We start from the raw sequence: 17,213 nt of genomic DNA, 5'->3' as shown, positions 1-17,213 counted from the left end.
AGGTTCTGGCAGCTCTTCCAAGCAGTTGCTTCAGTGTTGCTTCACTGTTGCTTCAGTGTTACTTCCAAGCAGCCAATTTCTCTCACGATCAAAGGGAAATTCCTGGACAACTCCTTGCTTTCTTGGAAAGGAGAGTTGTTTTTCTTGATTCTGTGAAGCGAGCACATGCTGGTCAGCAAACAACAGTGACTGGGTCTGTGGGTTTGGCCAAGCTGTCGAGGAACTTCCTCTCTCCAGCTCAGGTTAGCAAAAAGGTTTGCTTTGAAAACGCCCATCCTGACACACCATTCATCTGCTCAGCTTCTCCCTACCTGTTCTTAAGAAGCTCTTGATATTACACATCAACTCTCTTGCTATCCTGTGCTCACCTAGCCCAGATTTTTTTCCAAGACAATTATACAATTATTAAATATATATATGTATCAGTCATAGTATTTTAAAAATAAACTCTTGATTCTTATAGGCATCATCAAGGGAAAAAAAAAAAAAAGGCCTTAGCAACTTAAAAGAATACTCATTTTCCTTCCAATGCACATTTCATTGAGAGCTTGCTTTGTGATGTGTCTAGGACTACATCCAAGAACAGAGCTTTTGCCTAGATTTACGTATCGCTCAGAAATTAGTGCATTCTTCATGTTTGCAGCCAGCTACCCCAAATCCTTGGCACTTAACTACTGCTTTTCTTTATTAAGGTCTTCTCACCACAGAAAGTTTTCAAAGGACGTGAGCCATGAGAAGGCTGCTCAAAGAAGCCATAGACAGCTCTCCCTCATAGGGATTTGGAAGGACCCACAGTTGTCTGAGTCAAACTAGTTCCATAAGTCCAGCATTACTCTCACTGACAAAAAGCAGTCTTTTCCTGAAGTTACTGAAAACCATCTGTCTTTTCTGAGGTTAAAGTCAGTAAGCTTGAAGAGCCTGTGCTGCAGCCACACAGCCTTGCACCGAGGGTAGCCCTTGACTATGAGCTGGCAGCAGAAGCAAGCCTGTGATTCACAGGACAGGCACATTTCCTTGCTCTGCATCCTTCATTTCACTTCCCTGCTTACAAGGGCAGATGTTTGCACAGCTCCTACGCTCATTTCATGTGCAAGGCAGTTCCTGCACTTTTTCTCCCTGAAACTCACAGCATTGTGTTTGTAAAGAAGGCTCAGGAAGTGCTTGTTTGTTTGTTCATTCTAGATTTGCTCTTTGGCCTTTTTTATTTTTTTTTGAGCCAGTCAGGCTGAGAACTGGCTTCATAAAAATCTTTTAGCAGCCATTGGACACTTGTCGGCCCTCTTTGAGAATGAATCAAACCTTTTGAGATTGTCTTCTCACGAGATGGCTTCACTGAAATCCATTGTTCTCAGTGACAGAAGTCATGAAACGTGTTGGCCACTGGTAACAAATAAGCACCAGACCTTTGCTGTGGATAGGGTTGTCCTGCTCCACAGCCACCACCCCTATCTCCACTCAATGCTCATGACTCTCCTCAGGGGTGTACAGAATTCTGGCCAGTAATCCTGCCCAGGTGGATGATAAAGTAGGAATAGTTCTCCCATCTTTCCTTCTGTTACCCACACCTGTCCTTCCTTTAGCCTACTTCTCCTCCTAAGTGAAATCACAGCAAAACTTCTGTCTGTATCATGACTGACTTCTCAGCCTTTTGCTTTCTCAGTTTTACACATTCATCATAGTGTGTCTAAGCAGTGCTCACTCAGCATGAGGAGGGAAGGGGGCCTGGAAAAATCACCTTAGCCATCAAACACATCAGGGGTTTCTCCTATCTGAAGGGAGGGCACGTGTCTTATTCAGCGATCTCACTCATGCAGCAAATTTCCCTCCCAAAGAACCTGACAGCTCCTCACTGGTTTGACAATCTCATGGCAAGGTCAGTGCTTCACTAGGCTGGAGGACACTGGCAAGCCCACGGCTCCTTTACTTATTTATTTTTTCCCCAAACCTATGCGTGGTTCACCCACTGGCTCTAGTTCAGAGTACATCAGCTGACAGTCTAGTCAGGGAAACATCACTTCTTGGAAAAGTTCTTCAGCAGGTTCCAAGAACAGAGACACTTTGGGGTTTATTAATGAAATCATCAGCTCTGATGGAGTTTTTCCATGCCTGATAGGCTGCAAACATGACTTAGATGCCTTCTTTGGGTTTCTACTGATACGGACATGCAGATTTTCAGTGGGAAACAATCTAGGCCAAGCAAAAGTATACTGAAGTCAGTATACTGCCTCAGTGTCAGTGTAGAGGAACAAAACCAAAATAGATTTGAAGAGACATATTTAAACTCATAAAAAAGATGAGTGCTTTGGAGACAGTGATGTGAGGCTGTTAAATACGGCTTGAAATGTGTCTGTAAAGGTTTCCAGGTTTACTGATTTCCCTTAGCTTCTACTTGTTAATGGCAATTCGCTGTATGAATTGATCTTTTTAAATTGAGCCAGAGCTTGTAATCTCCAGTAATTCCATTATTTTCAGTAACACTTTGTCTTTTCTTTCATGCATGAAAGCAATGGAAACAGACTTATGGAAACCTGGACTGAGCCTTTTTGACACAGGTAAATATTTAAGACATTCAGTAACTAGTCTGGGAATAATTGGTTTCCATCACACATGGGGAAAGCTAACACTATGCATCAGGCCCATGACACTGCTGATAACAATCTCATTTTAAGAAGTAATTACAGTATTTAAAATGATAAATAAAGTATGTAGTTTACATCTTAGTAGATAAAATTACTCTGAGCCTTCATCATTCTCAAATTCCTGCCTAAAGCAAGAACAAAACAGGTGAGCTCTGGAAAGCCCTCCTGCAGGAAAGGTGTTCTAGCTGCTGAAATCCATTTCTAAATAATAAGTTATTTTGGTTATGCCACAGTTCAGAAGGCAGACTAGAGATGCAATCAGTGAAAAAGCTGACAAATTATTCTGATGCCAATGTACTTAAGAAGGAAAGGCATTCAGATGAGGATTGAGTGGTTTAAACTGAGAATAAAGAATAGTAAATATTATTGAAATTTTATAATGTAGCTTTAATTTATAATTTTAGCCTTAAAAAGTGAGAATATGGAGAAGACAACATTTTTATAACTATTGGTGAGTGAGAAAAAAACACAGTGGTAGCAGACTCAAGAGACAGGAACAAGACTTGAGTAACTCTTAACTAGATGCAGTTAGCAACTGCAGGTCCCGATATTGACCATATTTAAGGGACCCCTTTCCTTGGGAACATTTAAAGCAGACTATGCAAAGCACATGACAATTTATTACAAAGCATTCACACAAGGAGCTGGACCATCCAGTGTAAGATGTCTTTTCCATCACCAGTTTTGTTGAGAGGGCTGTGCTGGTGGCCCTTGCAAAGATAATTCCCTTGAACGCTCTGCTTACTTCAAAGCCCTGGCGTGACTAATCCTCCTGCTGGCTGCTATGAGCAGCATTGCCCATTTGCATCAGCTTGCAAATCCAGTATCAGCAGTGGTGGCTGTTTAGTCAAAATTTGTGTCAGCCCAAACAGGAACAGATTTCCCTTCTCTAGCAGTGGCACTCTAAGCCAGAGAGAGGATGCACTTCTATCTGTTGGAGCTTAAGTCTTCAGTGTGTTTATTTAGAAAAAGCTACAGTGCTAATGCCAGTGGTACAGAGGGGCATTTTGAGACAGCAAATGACAGATTGCATTAAATGTAGTGAAAGGTTGGGTGTGGGAGAAGGGATGTAGTATTAATAGTTTCTCAGAAACTGAAGTGCCTGTGTGATAAAGTCTGATGAATTCAGATTGTCACTTCAAAGGACTGGTTTCTGGCGCACATCTAGTCGCTGCTGTCTTACTGAAATGAATGGGAAGTTTAATAAGCATGGACAGCTGTGACAATCAGTGAAGGGAACTTTAATTAGCATGGAGTAGGCTGCCCGTGCACTGAGCTGAAATTCCCATGGCAATAACAACATTAAATTGGACCGGCAGAGCAGGGCGGCCCGTAGACACTGACCACATCCCCAATTAGTGGGGAAGGTTATTTGGCGGGTGACCTTATTGTTAAACAAAGCATAAATCAGCCTGCTGACCCATGGCCTTAGGAACGGGTAATGTCACTCATAAGGGCAAGAACGAGAAGAGCCGTGCTGCCCACGCGTGGGCTTGCCGTGCTGACGGGACTCACATCAGCTGTGCGCCCGCGTAGAGACCGCAGATTTTATCAGGTGCAGATACACGTGTGGGACAGATAGCTATGAATTGACTTCCTCGTACCACTTGGTTGCAAGAGTGAAAGGCATATGTTTATATCTAACCTCACGACAGCACTAAATCCACCTACTTTATGTTCTTCGAGTAAGGCAGGCGTGGGGAGCTGCACGTACATGGTGCCAGGCTGGCACGTGCTGGGCGCTGTGAGATGGAGCATAGTGCTGGTCTGCTACTGAGGAAACGTCCCAGTTCTGCCTGATTAAAGGCCACGCTGGAGCGCACACAGTCATGAAGGGCAAGCTGCCGAGTATTTCAGGTTTTAAAGAAAAAAGCACAGTCATTTTCCTCTGCTTAACAAGGAGAGGTTATGCACAGCTCCAAGTCATTTCTTCCTTTGTTTTTTTTTTTCCACATTGCCCATGATTTCCACGCCAGTTCCAAGTGTCACAGCCAGTGCTGCCAGCAAAAAGATCCGTCACCTTCCTACCACCCTGTGCCTCCTGCCAGCCCATGCCCCCCACATGGCTGGGGCTGAGTGGCACCACAGAGTGGCCCCATGCCACTGCCAGCTGCTCTCCTTCCTCCCAGCTTCAGCTCAGTTCTTTTGCTCTCATTGGTGTAAGAGAGCATGGGGCTGCTGGCACTGAGCACCCCAAAAAAACGTGGTGTGATCCTGTGTAAGATCCAGCGTGACCCTCAGGCAGGAGCAGCGCTTACACACGCACCTCTTGCACACCTGCCCCACTGTGCGGAGCCATGCCCATGTCCTCATCACACCTACAGGCCCTTACACCCTCACCGGCTGCTGGGTGGAAACGGCTCCACTGCCCCCAGCCCCTCCAAAAGGCAGGAAGGGGACAGACCTAAGAGCAGCAAAAGGAAGAGTTAGGTCAACCCAGGTCTTTTTCTGGGCCCAGAATTGAGCATTTACTTCTATTTAGAATAACCTCAACTCTTGAAAGATGGACCAATCTTTACATATATATATATATATATACACACACATAAATATAAATATATATTATATATATAAATATATATACTATATATATTTTATATATATATATATATATATACACACACATATATATACAAACATTACTAGGCAAGGCAAAGGGACCAGGAGCTGGGTTTATTTGGCCAGAGTTCTTTGCCAAATATTTTCACCAACCTCAGTTTACAATTAATAAATTCTCAGATGAACCAGGCAAATGGAAGTTGGACTGGTGGGAGCTGGAGCTCGTATTTCCCCCCATTTTCTTGAATGTTCCCTGCATTATTACAGCTCAGTCATTAGGATCTTCAACAACCAACTCAGGTGGTCCAGGACCTCGGGAGCTGTCATGCCTAGCTCTCATGCTGTCATGCCTAGCTCTCATGCTAGGGTTGCTGGAGGCTGACTGCCGTGGAGACACAAACCCTGCAGCACCTTGCAACTTCCCAACTTCTTTTCTATATTAAGTTCACTCTTTCTGAAGTTACCTCTCTACTGTCTCTCTCTGAATGCGGTAGTCTTTCCTTGACTTGTTGATGAAGATTTAAGGAAGTCTTCCTCTTACTCCTTTTATAGAAACAATATGCAGCTTGCAGAAATAATTCTTTTGACAAACTGCTTCCTTGGCAAGTGTTTGGTTTGGGGCTTGTCTGATCATTGTTGCCTCTTTTAAGGATTATCCCAGATAAATCCCACTAATCTCGCCATGCTCTAGTGAAAAGGAACAGCTTTTGTCTTTGCTTGGGAGTGAGATGCTGCATGGTTGGAGACACCTCCCCAGACATTCAGGACATGGGCGAAGTTCAGCATTTTCAAACCCTTTAAAACCAGAAATCACAAATCCCTGTGACTCAGAGGATCTCACAAAGACAAAAACTCATGTTCCCAAGGTTGTAGCATACAAACATTGCAGCTGGGGCCTCAGCTAAAATTCACTAATAACCCATGAGACTGTTTCCCATGACTTTTCTGTAGGTCTCCACCACCCTTTACTGTTTCTCTGTGCTTTCCAAACTAACCCAGCCTCCAGGGAACACCTGAAGCCCCATGGCTCGCCTTGCTTCCATCACTGTAACGTGGTGAGCTGTGGCGTTGCCCATGCCCCCTTCTCCAGGCAGAACACCAACATGCTGAAACCATCACTTGTCTGCTTCCAGCATTGCGCAGCTCCTTGCAAACAGCCAGCAAAATGCAGGCGCTGTGGCAGCACTGCTTGCAGCAAGGAGGCTGACTCACAGAGGGGAGTCAAACAGCCAAAAAACACTTGCTGGCTCAGTGCTTGCAGCTGTCTGTCCACTGGGACACATTTTAGTGTCATTTCTAGAAGTGCCTGGGCTCTTGTTTTACCAGGAGCCACCCTAGAGGTGACACAGGTGGAAGAGAAAAGTTCCCAGGACGTGCAACCCGTCCTTGCTTCCCTCTCACATTTACCAGCCTCAGGCCACAGGGTGTTGGGCGGTGGCTGGGGGCTCCCTGCACACACGCCCCTCTGTCCCCCAGAGCCAGACAGCCCCTGGCACACCCTGACTGAGCCTCCCCTTCATCTCTCCAGGCTTCGCTTCAAAGGAGGACCTGAACCCGAAGCCACTGGAGGCGACCTCCCAGGGGAACCCAAGTACGTACATCAGAATTAATTTCATAATTAAGCAATGCTATTTTGTTAATTACCTGTAACTAGAATGTGTTCAAATTAAGTAGCAACAGGGAAGTTTTGAAGAATCCCAAGAAACTCAAGGAATGCATTTTCCTCCAAGGAGGACGGGCGACCGATCTCCACCGATCCCTCTGACAGACGCAGTCAGATTTTGCTTCTGTAGGAACAGGAGCACAGCCGAGGTGTGACTTACCTGGGTGGCAGATGATGGCTGCTCACCATTCCCTCTTCTGGGGCGAGTGCAGCTCCATGGTCCTGGGGCACGGAGATTCTCTGGGGGGTTTCAACGGCAGAGTACAGGAAACCAATGCGCTGCGGCCAGGGATGGACGGGCAAGCTCTGCTGACCATGCACTCCTTTGGCAATGCGGGCACAGGCACCCTTCCTGCTGCAGAGTGTGGGAGGGAAAAAAACACCTAAGAAAGGGACCCAGCAAAGAGAGAGGGTCTGTGTGTTGGTGGGGAAGCAGAAGGAGCATCAAGCAGCCCTCAGTCTGAGGATGGAATTGTTCCCTGCTCTAAAAAGCAAACCTTGCACAGCTCTTCATAATTAAAGGGCAGGTTTGCCCATTAACTCGTCTTGAGATGGGGCCCAGAAGAGAAGGAGAAAGGGAAAGCAAATTGCGATTGAAGAATTGGGGTCGTCCTCCTCCTCCTCCTCCCAGAAAGCCTCCCTAGGGAGGGGGCCTCACCCTCCCACTGGCCCCCAGGGCCTCCCGTGCCCACCCTCCTGCAGCTGAGTCTCACAGCACTTGCAGCTCAAGGACTTTACATTACACGCTGGCCCAAACATCCCATATGCCAAGGTGCCCAACCAAAGAAAGTCAAAGTTTTTTCCCACCAAAGAAAGTCAAATACACCTAAAACTGGAACAGAAATAAGGAAGAGGAGAAAAGGGGAAGGATCTGCCCTTGCAGACCCAAACTCACTGCAGGAAAGCAGAGCTCAGGACAGCTCCCTGCAGAGCAGATGTAGGCTGCTGTCTTGCAGAGCCCTGCTGATGTCCAAGCACAGGAATAATCCTGCCATCCGAATCGGCTCCAGGAATTAAGTTGGAGTAGGCATGTAAATCTCTCCACGCTCAGCCCCTGTTGGCTGAGAAAATTCCTCTTCCCATGTATACATTGCATGATGTATTTCCCTTTTAAGGCCAGGAAATTCAGGAAAATTTGCACGTTAATTGAGGTATTATTTGTTGTGAGTTCCCAGCCTTGCCTCACTATCTGCTGTGAAAGAACACAGTTTTCTGTCACGCTTCTATAATTCAGCATTATTAGAATGAGAAAAACAGACAGCTACGGGAGAAAAAAATTGAAAGTAATGAGATGGGAGGCAGTTGCATAAGCCGGTAGGAACAATCGGCACTTTGTTGCCTTCGGGCTATCTAATGATTAAAACACTGTTTTGGAGAGTCTGATTGGTAGGAGGCACCATCGGAGAGAAATCAAGAGATGCAGACGGCAGGAGAAAACGTTAGCGCTCTAGTTAAGCCAAATGTTTGATCCCGCTTCGGGTCACGGTCCAGCTGCCAAGTGAGTCACCACTAACATGCGGAGAAGTAAGGGCGGGCTGGTAGGCACTGCAGGCAGCACTTGCAGAAACACAAAGATCGGGCTCATCTGTGTCATTAGCAGAAGGCGTTTGGGTGCAGGCCTAGGTTTTCTAGAAGGACTTTTAGCTGAGTGAGGCAGCACCCAAAAGTGGTGCTGCATGCACACAGGCAGAAGTACAGCTGTACTTTGCGGGAAGTACAGCTATAAAAAGGACCAAAAATATTTTACGCGCTTTTGTCTCTCCCCTCAGGTTGCAAGGTTGACTTGTCCTTCTTGATGGATGGGAGCTGGAGCATCGGTAAACGCCGCTTCCAGCTCCAGAAGCAGTTCCTCGGTAACGTGGCTCAAGCCCTTGGCATTGGCAGCACTGGGCCCCTGATGGGCATCGTCCAGTATGGGTAAGGGCTGCTTCTGCACTAGCTCACCTGCACCCAGACAGGCCAGGGCAGAGCACAGCAGCAAGGTCATCCAGCTTTTCACCTCTACTGCTGTCTAAGGTTGAATATGATCCAAAATTACACCCACCATGGTCTTTTCAACAGGTGCTGAGATGAGCACAAACAAGCATGCATTCATGCGCAAGAGACTACAGACCTAGCTCCGTTTCGTTATGGCCACAAAACAAGAATTATGACATTTGGAGATGCTTGTTGCTGAAACGCTATCTAAAACCCCACCAGTGCGGCCTCCTTGATAGCTTATATTCTCACTCATATTCATGGCATGGGGGCATTTTGTTGCCAGTGCTGGTACTCCCATCTTGGGGCCTCTACTGCAGCTGTGTGTTAGCCTGAGCTGCGTGAGCTGACCAGCCCTGTCTTGGGGGGAACCCAAAGGGAACAGGGCACAGTCATGCCAGATAATGGCATCACCCTGCCTTAACAAACTTAGTTGGGCTCCTTCCTTCAAGAGAGCAGTTTGTCCCCATCTGCTGCCTTCCCCCTCTTCTGGCATGGCCTGGAAAGAGCTACTCCTACCACCACTGGGTGGGAGCGTGCGCCCCGACAGCAGCATCTGTGGGGCTAGTGCATGCTGAAGGCCTCACGCCTGCTCACACCCAGGAGCCAGGTAGCACAGGCAGCTCCTACAACTCCTGTACTTCTGTATGTAAGGCAAAAAAAGCTGACGACTGCTTCTTATTTCTTCTTTTGATCTGCTAGTGATGACCCTTCCACAGAATTTAACCTAAAAACTTATGCCAACCCTAAGGACCTAAGAAACGCCATTGAGAAAATCCCACAGAAAGGCGGACTTTCCAACGTTGGTAGGTGATGGGCTGCGTGAACAGCCTCAGCTTGGGGAGGGCTCTGGGGCCTGGAGCGAGCTTGTGCCCCCTCACCGGGTGTGGAGTCCATGAGCAGCAGGGCCCGGTGCTGGGGCAGGGCTGGCTGGAGCACACGCTCCGCCTGTAATGTGCCTTCCTTGGTCCAGGCTGCTGTGAGTCCATCACGAGTGGCCAGGATCTATCTTCCTCCTCATGGACAGATCCCACTGATGCATTGGTGGTCACCTCCAGCCGCTGTGGGACACCAGGCGGGGGCAAACGGGGCTCAGCACAGCTGCCAAGAGGGTTCAGGAGGTGCTGGCACCAGCAGTGGTGACCTCTCTGCTTGCTCACACAGCCCCAGAAACCACTTTCCCCAGCTCTCAGCATGGCTCTAACACTTGGGCCTGCACTCCGTCCACCATTTCAGGAGTAGGTTGTTCATATCCCCGGAGGTACTGTCAGGCATCACCAGACAGAGCACTGCCAGCCCTGTAACTCATCCTCAATCTCCTCTTTCTTTCCAGGAAAGGCACTTTCGTTTGTTAACAAAAACTTCTTTTCGGATGCTAATGGAAACAGAGGTGGAGCGCCCAACGTGGTCGTGGTGATGGTGGATGGGTGGCCAACCGACAGAGTGGAGGAGGCCTCCAGGCTGGCCAGGGAATCAGGGATCAACATTTTCTTTGTCACTATTGAAGCAGCTGCTGAAAATGAGAAGCAGAATGTTATCGAGCCAAACTTTGTGGACAAGGTACTTACTGGGCTGGGCTCTGGCTGGAAGTTTGGTGTAAACTCAACCTTTTTCTAGTGATTTCATCCAGGGAGCTTAAGCAGTCCCTCTCAAAGGACATTTTGCTTTCTTTCTTACCTCTCAGGGTTACTTCTGGTCCTGCTTACACTGTCTTGATGTCTCACATACAAAGAGGCAGCAGTGCTGAAACCAGAAAGGGGATCTTTCTGAAACTTGCTAAGAGAGACAGCAAACTGTCTGACAGCAAAGCTCTGGTCCGAGGCACATCACGGAGCAAACAGCTCTTTGCTGACTACCCATTGGCAGAAACCTGCAGTCATTCCGAGGCAAGAGGCTTTCCGAATGTCCAGCAGCATGACAAAGCACAAGCACAGCCTGAGCTTTCTGTGACCTCCTGCTGTGCCTCTCCCACCTGGCAAAGGCTGGGAATCCCTGACAACCCAGCGCCCTTGCTGCACTGACAAGCAGGTCCCACACATACCAGGGCTGGGACACTACACACAGGCACATCTCAGTTGTTAGCCACACTGGATAGCTGAAGCATTTTGTTTCCATGGCTGAGCTGATGGGGGTTATTTTTCCTTGGTTATTTATTTCTGCTGCTATGAACTCTTGGAAAAGGAACAAATCCCTGTCGTGTGCAGAAAAACAAAACAACAACAAACAAACAAACAGAGAACACAAGCCTTGCACTACTTGCTTTTGGCACTAATGGTAGTTGCCTGCTCAGTAGTGCCTCAGGACAAGCTGGCACAAGGTTATGGCAGGAGGCATCTACCAAGTGCCAGACCTGCCTGAGCTCAGGAAGCAGGGCAGATATCTGTTATTTTCAGAAAACAGACTCCCGTCTGAGCCACGTTACTCTGCCATGAAATATTTTTCCATGAGTTTCAGGGCTGTTCCAGAGGGCTCCACTGTCTCTGGTCAGCGTTTAATTAGACTATAGCCTTATTTGCATTTACTTTTCAGAAAAGCAAAGCAACAGCAAGTCTCAGTGAACCTGCCAGAGAGCACAAGTGGTAGTAGAAGTGACTCAAGATAGGAAGGTAAAAAGGGAATGGTGACCTGACACAGCTGCATCGTGACACTAAAATAGCCCACCAGACCCCCACATGCTCAATTTCCCCCACTCCCTGCTCTGTGCTGCCCCTGCTTCCTAATTGCACTCACCTGATTCCCACTGATCCTCCAAAAGCTTCCCTCAAATCTGCTCCCTACAAACATTCAGTTACAAAGATATATATACATATATATATTTCTATCTTCATGCGCTTTTTGCATTGCTTTTTTTTTTTTTCTGCTTACACGGGTGCAAGCCAGGGAGAAACCAACTTCAGTCCCAAGTTTCAGATCAAGGCAGCAGGGTCTGTCAGCAGGCACAACTCTCCTGGTTGGCCTGACCCTGGGAGGGCAGGAGCTGACGTTGCCGTCTGGCAAACACGTGGGCTCCCAGGCTGAGCCATGCTAACAGGGCCTCTGTGATTTGGATGCTTTCCCTGCAAACAATATAACTTATCTGAAAAAGCTTGACAGGTGGCAAACTTGGTTATTACACTTCTTTCACGGCTATAATATCAGCTCCATCCCACAGCTTTTTTAAAAAAAGGGCAGAAAAACCTGGCTCCTTAGACAAGCATCTGTGATGTTACATTGACGTCATTTCCCAGGGAAGCAGATGGTGACTGGAGGAGAGGCCACTTCAGACTCTAGCATCGCTCTTTCCAGGAGCCTAAATTTACAGTTTAGCTAAAATCCCAGCTGAAGCGGGAGGACTGAATTTCCGCTGCATTCATACTTGTGGTGTTTTGCAGGCAGTGTGCAGAACAAACGGTTTCTATTCCATCAGCGTGCCCAGTTGGTTTGGCCTACACAAGATCGTCCAGCCCCTGGTGAAGCGGGTCTGCGACACCGACCGGCTGGTGTGCAGCAAGACGTGTCTCAATTCAGCCGACATCGGCTTCGTAATCGACGGCTCCAGCAGTGTCGGCACTGGCAATTTCCGCACTGTCCTCCAGTTTGTAGCCAACATCAGCAAGGAATTTGAGATTTCGGACACTGACACCCGCATCGGAGCTGTCCAGTACACGTATGAGCAACGACTTGAGTTCAGCTTCGACAAGTACAGCACTAAGCAGGACGTGCTGAGTGCTATCAAAAGGATCAGTTACTGGAGTGGTGGGACCAGCACAGGGGCAGCCATCAGCTACACCTCCGAGCAACTGTTCACCAAATCCAAACCCAACAAAAGGAAGATCATGATTCTGATTACAGATGGCAGGTCTTATGATGATGTCCGAGTGCCAGCCATGGCAGCTCACCAAAATGGTAAGCTCTTCTGTTATCTGCTCTTCCTGAACACTTCCACATTTATCCAGGTCAGAGAAACACAGTTTGCTATCACGCGGAGACACTGGAGGAACCCTTAGGAAGGAAGCATAGCACCTCATCCTGGGATCCCATCAAGCTCTAAACAAGACCAGCATCTGTTCTCTGTCTGAATGAGGAACTTCCAAAAAAATCATACAGATGCAGAAAGATGCAGCTAAGCCTAGGAGATCTCTGCAGATTTCTGCTGCCTTAGTAACCCATGAAGCCTCCTTTGGCTTTCCAGTCAGGATATTCATACATCTCACAGCACAATTGTAAGACATTGGAGCAAGAAGCTGTTGTCCAGATCCCCATTTAGAGCTTAACTATTGTCTAAGCCTTTTTGCTGTTGGCAACAGGCAGTGTTCCAGTGCACAAACCAGGCCTTTCTTCCTATTTGACGATGCGACTTTTATACAGAGAAGGTACCGCAATTCATTGCCCATTTTTAGTGGCCTAGTAACTATGTTTGCAGTATTGGTGTTAACCAATTTAATTTAATGCAATGAAAACTATTATGCTCATTCTTATCTCTGGGTTTCTTTCCAGGAGTTATAGCTTACTCCATTGGAGTTGCTTGGGCTGCCCAAGATGAACTGGAAGCCATCGCAACAGATCCAGATAAGGAGCATTCCTTCTTTGTGGATGAATTTGACAACCTCTACCAATTTGTTAATCCACTCATCCAAAACATTTGCACAGAATTTAATTCACAGCCACGGAACTGATGGAGTGGAACAAGGCAGGATCCTTGGGCATCATGATGAAGGCACACAAAATGCTACCGGAGTAATGCCAGCCCTGAGCTCAAGAAATACCAGCACTGGTTTTCTCTGGCACTTTCCGGTTAACAAAGTTGATTGCATCCCTATGTATGATAATGCTCTGTGTAGGCTGTTGATTTTTTTTTTTCCCCTGCAGGCTTCAGAACCTCAGATTTGGATGGATAGTGAAAGAGGAGGAATTAAATGGAGGTGTTGCAAAAGCTGCTTCCGGTATAGATCCCCAGCTCATCTGATTCCCACCTCTGGGCACACACAGGCTTGTGTTCCAGGGTTTCACAGCGTATCACTGATACCACAGTGTTGTTGGACAACCCATAAACCCTGAGGACCTTGTCTCAGCACCCTCACCCTTTAAGATGCATCACCTGCTTCCTGGGGAGCCAGGTCCCTTCAGGGAGCAGCAACGCTGCTCAGCTACAGTGGCTGAAGCACCTCCACGTGACACCGCCTGTCACCCGTCATACAGGTCAGGACTGAAATCCCAGACACAAACTGGGAAGTTAAACTTCAGCTAGTGCAAATTCGAGTATTGAGATTTATCCAAACCCAGAGACTGGAAAACCAGCGAGAGGCCAGAGTCAAGCTGTGGGATCTGCAACCATTTAGCGGTCCCAGTAAAGCTCCAGATCCGCACAGCAGCCAACACACAGGAGCTGGAATCTAATCTCCCACAGCACTGCATTAAAATGTGGTTAAATAAAAGAAATAACAACCTTACCCCCTTAGCTCACTGGCTCCACTTCACCATGTAGCTCAAGACCTGCTGCATAGCAGGAGAGCTGCAGACGCAAAGAGGCTCCTTTGATAAAATTGTGGGTTTAGGCTGCACACTGTCTGAAAGGTGTTTGAGACCCCCACTGCTCTATCATTAAACTACGGCACAGTTAGAACATCTTACAGCAGTCTTTAGTGTGAGGATAATTATTTGAGAGCCATTACAAGGATTTAAGAGGAAAGCATCTTAAAGTTCTGTATTATACACTGGGAAAAGTAGTATTTCTAAAATTTAAAGATTCTTTTCTGAATTTGGGGTGTACTTCTGTTTTATGGATTAATTTCAAAATATACTTTCTACAGCCCTGAGTTATTCAGAATTCACAATTGTTTCTTACGTGAAGAGGTAGCCATACTGCTGGTGAGCAACAGGAGGAATGACACATTAAGAGGGTCTAAAGGATTGCACTGCAATTAGGAAGCAGCAGTTGCTGGTTGTTTCCATCCAGTGTCATTTAAGAAAATACATTCCTTAAGCAGAAGTTACGGAAGGAAAGGGATGATGTTTCAGTGCCAGTAAAAATGTGCATGTTCATGCACCTTATGGCAGTCAAAGCAACACCACATCAGGCTTGCGGAAATAACAGGAAACTGGAAGAAATTAAAGCTCAAATTTCACATCTTACTCACAAACCTGACTTTTAATAGCCTTTACAGTTTTAATAAATAACCATGACCCAGGATGTTGTTATTCACGTAAAAAAACTAATTGAAGTTGCCAAAGGAGACTCCTTTCTGTCAACAAAATGTACATGATCTTTCAAATCTTTGTTTGGAAATATAACTGAAGCAGCTTAAAAATTACCAGTGAGGTAACCATAATTCAAATTAACACGGACAGCCACTTCTACGTGATCTCCCTAGCACGGTAACATAAGCCAGGCTAGGGTCCTTTCACGAGGTGCTCCAACCATTACTACCAAAAGCAATACTGGATGAAGCAGTGGTTTTAAACAGGGATGGTTCATATCTCCCTCTTTAAGAAAAAAATATTCAGTTCTAGCTTTAAATGAACTTTATCAATATGATAACGCTACCTTCACAGAAGACACAGGTCATTGCCAGCTTCCAAAAAACAAAAGCAAAGCAAAGTCATAAAAGATATTTGCACACAGTTTTTAACACTAACCTGTGCTGCAGCACTTCTCCAGCAATAGCCTCTTGGCTTGACAAAACCAACCATTAAGGATAGAGAGTTACATAGAGGAGCAGCCCTGATAGCCCCATCTTCAGACCCACTTCCCTCACCACTGTTCTGCTGTTAATTCTCTGCCAACAAGGAGTATTACATGGGCTGGATGAACACAAACACATACGTCAGATTTACTGGGGACTTTAATTCAGATGCCAGATTTATCATCTGAAAACTCATTTGCTTGGGGTTTAATTTGTGGCTAGCTCCGAAGGCCTAGGCCTTAACTTCTAACTACTCCTAAGACTGCAGCCTAATTTTTAATACAACAGCTTACCACTGCATATCAATTTCCATGCCGGCCGTACCCTTGCAGCACAGGAGACTGGCACTCCTCCACAGACACTCCCAAAGGCTGTGCCTGTGCTCCCCCAAAAGCACAGCACAGATGGCCAAGGTATTAGGAACAGCTGGAGCCACAGGTGTTCTTTAGGACAGACATTTCAACTTCTACCAAAAGCTTAAAGCAACAACAGTGAGTTTTCAAACACTCCCCACAGAAAAGCTGAAGAGCTATCTTCCACCACAAGCATTTATTAAGGGCACAGCAGGGTTTGTTGTTGTTGAAATGGCTTGTCTTAAGTTCACAGAACACCCATGGTGCTCAGTTGCCAACAAGCAGTTTTATTAAGTTCTTGAGATGATCTTCAAATTAATTTTTCATCTCTCATTTAACCTGAGATGCTCTACCCATAAACACTGTAAACTCTAGTGTAATCCTCAGAAGCTGCCAGAATACGACCTGTGTTCAACACAAGTGTGGATAAGCACAGAACGCACTTCTCTTTTAACCCTTCACCTTTCATAGCAATGAAAATACTCATCACATCTACTGAAGTCTCTAAATAATATTAAAAAATGATAATACAGCTTCATAAATGTTTGAATGGGGTGTATTTGGAGAAAGCAGCAGAGCTTCTTTTTGTAACATATACAAGCTGTTTTGAGCTTCTCAATACAAGTTGCTATATATTTTGCAATAAAAATGTCCCAAAGGCATTTGAAGTATGTTGCCTCATATGTAATTCAAAAAATAAGTTTCAAATATGGTCCATGTCATGTTAGTTTCTGAAACGCAGCCGAGGCTTTCACAAGATTTTAGCAGACCTAGTAAGGCTGGAAAAAGACCCAAGTGTTTCATGGTTCAATGTGTTGTTTTTTGTTGTTTTTTTTTTTTACATACTCAGCTGAAGGAAAAAAAAAAAGCCTAGAAGTGAGCTAGCAGAGGAAGGACCACCAAATTACTGATCAGAGGAACTGGACTTTGGACCAGAGTCTACTGGTTTGAAAGGCCTTAAACTGCATGTACTTTTTACTAAGTCTGTGAGAACGTGTACTGACTGTACTGACCTTTGGGGTGGAAGCTGCAGCCTGGCTGAGGCATCCAAAAGAGTAGGGCACCAACGGGTTGGGCCTAGAGGCAGGCAGGCAGCCAGAGCAACTACTCACTGGATGTACACCCAAAAGGAGGTCTGATCACCCTCTCTCTAGGACACGGGCATCTTGGCACTCAGGAGTTGGGCTGGTGGCTTATCACTGCTCAGCAGTCACAGTGCAAAGCATGCACCAGGAAATGGACACCGACATGGGGGAGCTCAACATGGGGGCAGCACCTTTCCCTCAAACTCCAGCAGCAACTCCCCACATTGCATTATGTGAACAACCACAGTTCAGTTATCTCAACAGACAGAGGTAAC

The 17,213-nt window shown here is 46.4% G+C and overlaps 1 protein-coding gene across 3 annotated transcripts in view; it reads left to right on the top strand.

The window, feature by feature from the left end:
* VIT (vitrin) overlaps positions 1-16,515 on the top strand; it is a 55,158-nt gene extending 38,643 nt beyond the window's left edge. For all 3 annotated transcript variants that reach the window (XM_013170623.3, XM_013170608.3, XM_066993907.1), the window contains 7 exons: positions 2,505-2,552; positions 6,727-6,789; positions 8,631-8,778; positions 9,541-9,644; positions 10,172-10,398; positions 12,210-12,723; positions 13,315-16,515. In XM_013170623.3, the coding sequence (XP_013026077.2) occupies positions 2,505-2,552; positions 6,727-6,789; positions 8,631-8,778; positions 9,541-9,644; positions 10,172-10,398; positions 12,210-12,723; positions 13,315-13,493 (1,283 nt within the window). In that variant the 3' untranslated portion in view covers positions 13,494-16,515. The remainder of the gene's footprint in view (positions 1-2,504; positions 2,553-6,726; positions 6,790-8,630; positions 8,779-9,540; positions 9,645-10,171; positions 10,399-12,209; positions 12,724-13,314) is intronic.
* Positions 16,516-17,213: the final 698 nt, after the last annotated feature.

Source organism: Anser cygnoides, chromosome 3 (assembly GCF_040182565.1).
Source record: "Anser cygnoides isolate HZ-2024a breed goose chromosome 3, Taihu_goose_T2T_genome, whole genome shotgun sequence".
NCBI lineage: Eukaryota > Metazoa > Chordata > Aves > Anseriformes > Anatidae > Anser > Anser cygnoides.
This window is presented reverse-complemented; position numbering and strand designations above follow the sequence as displayed.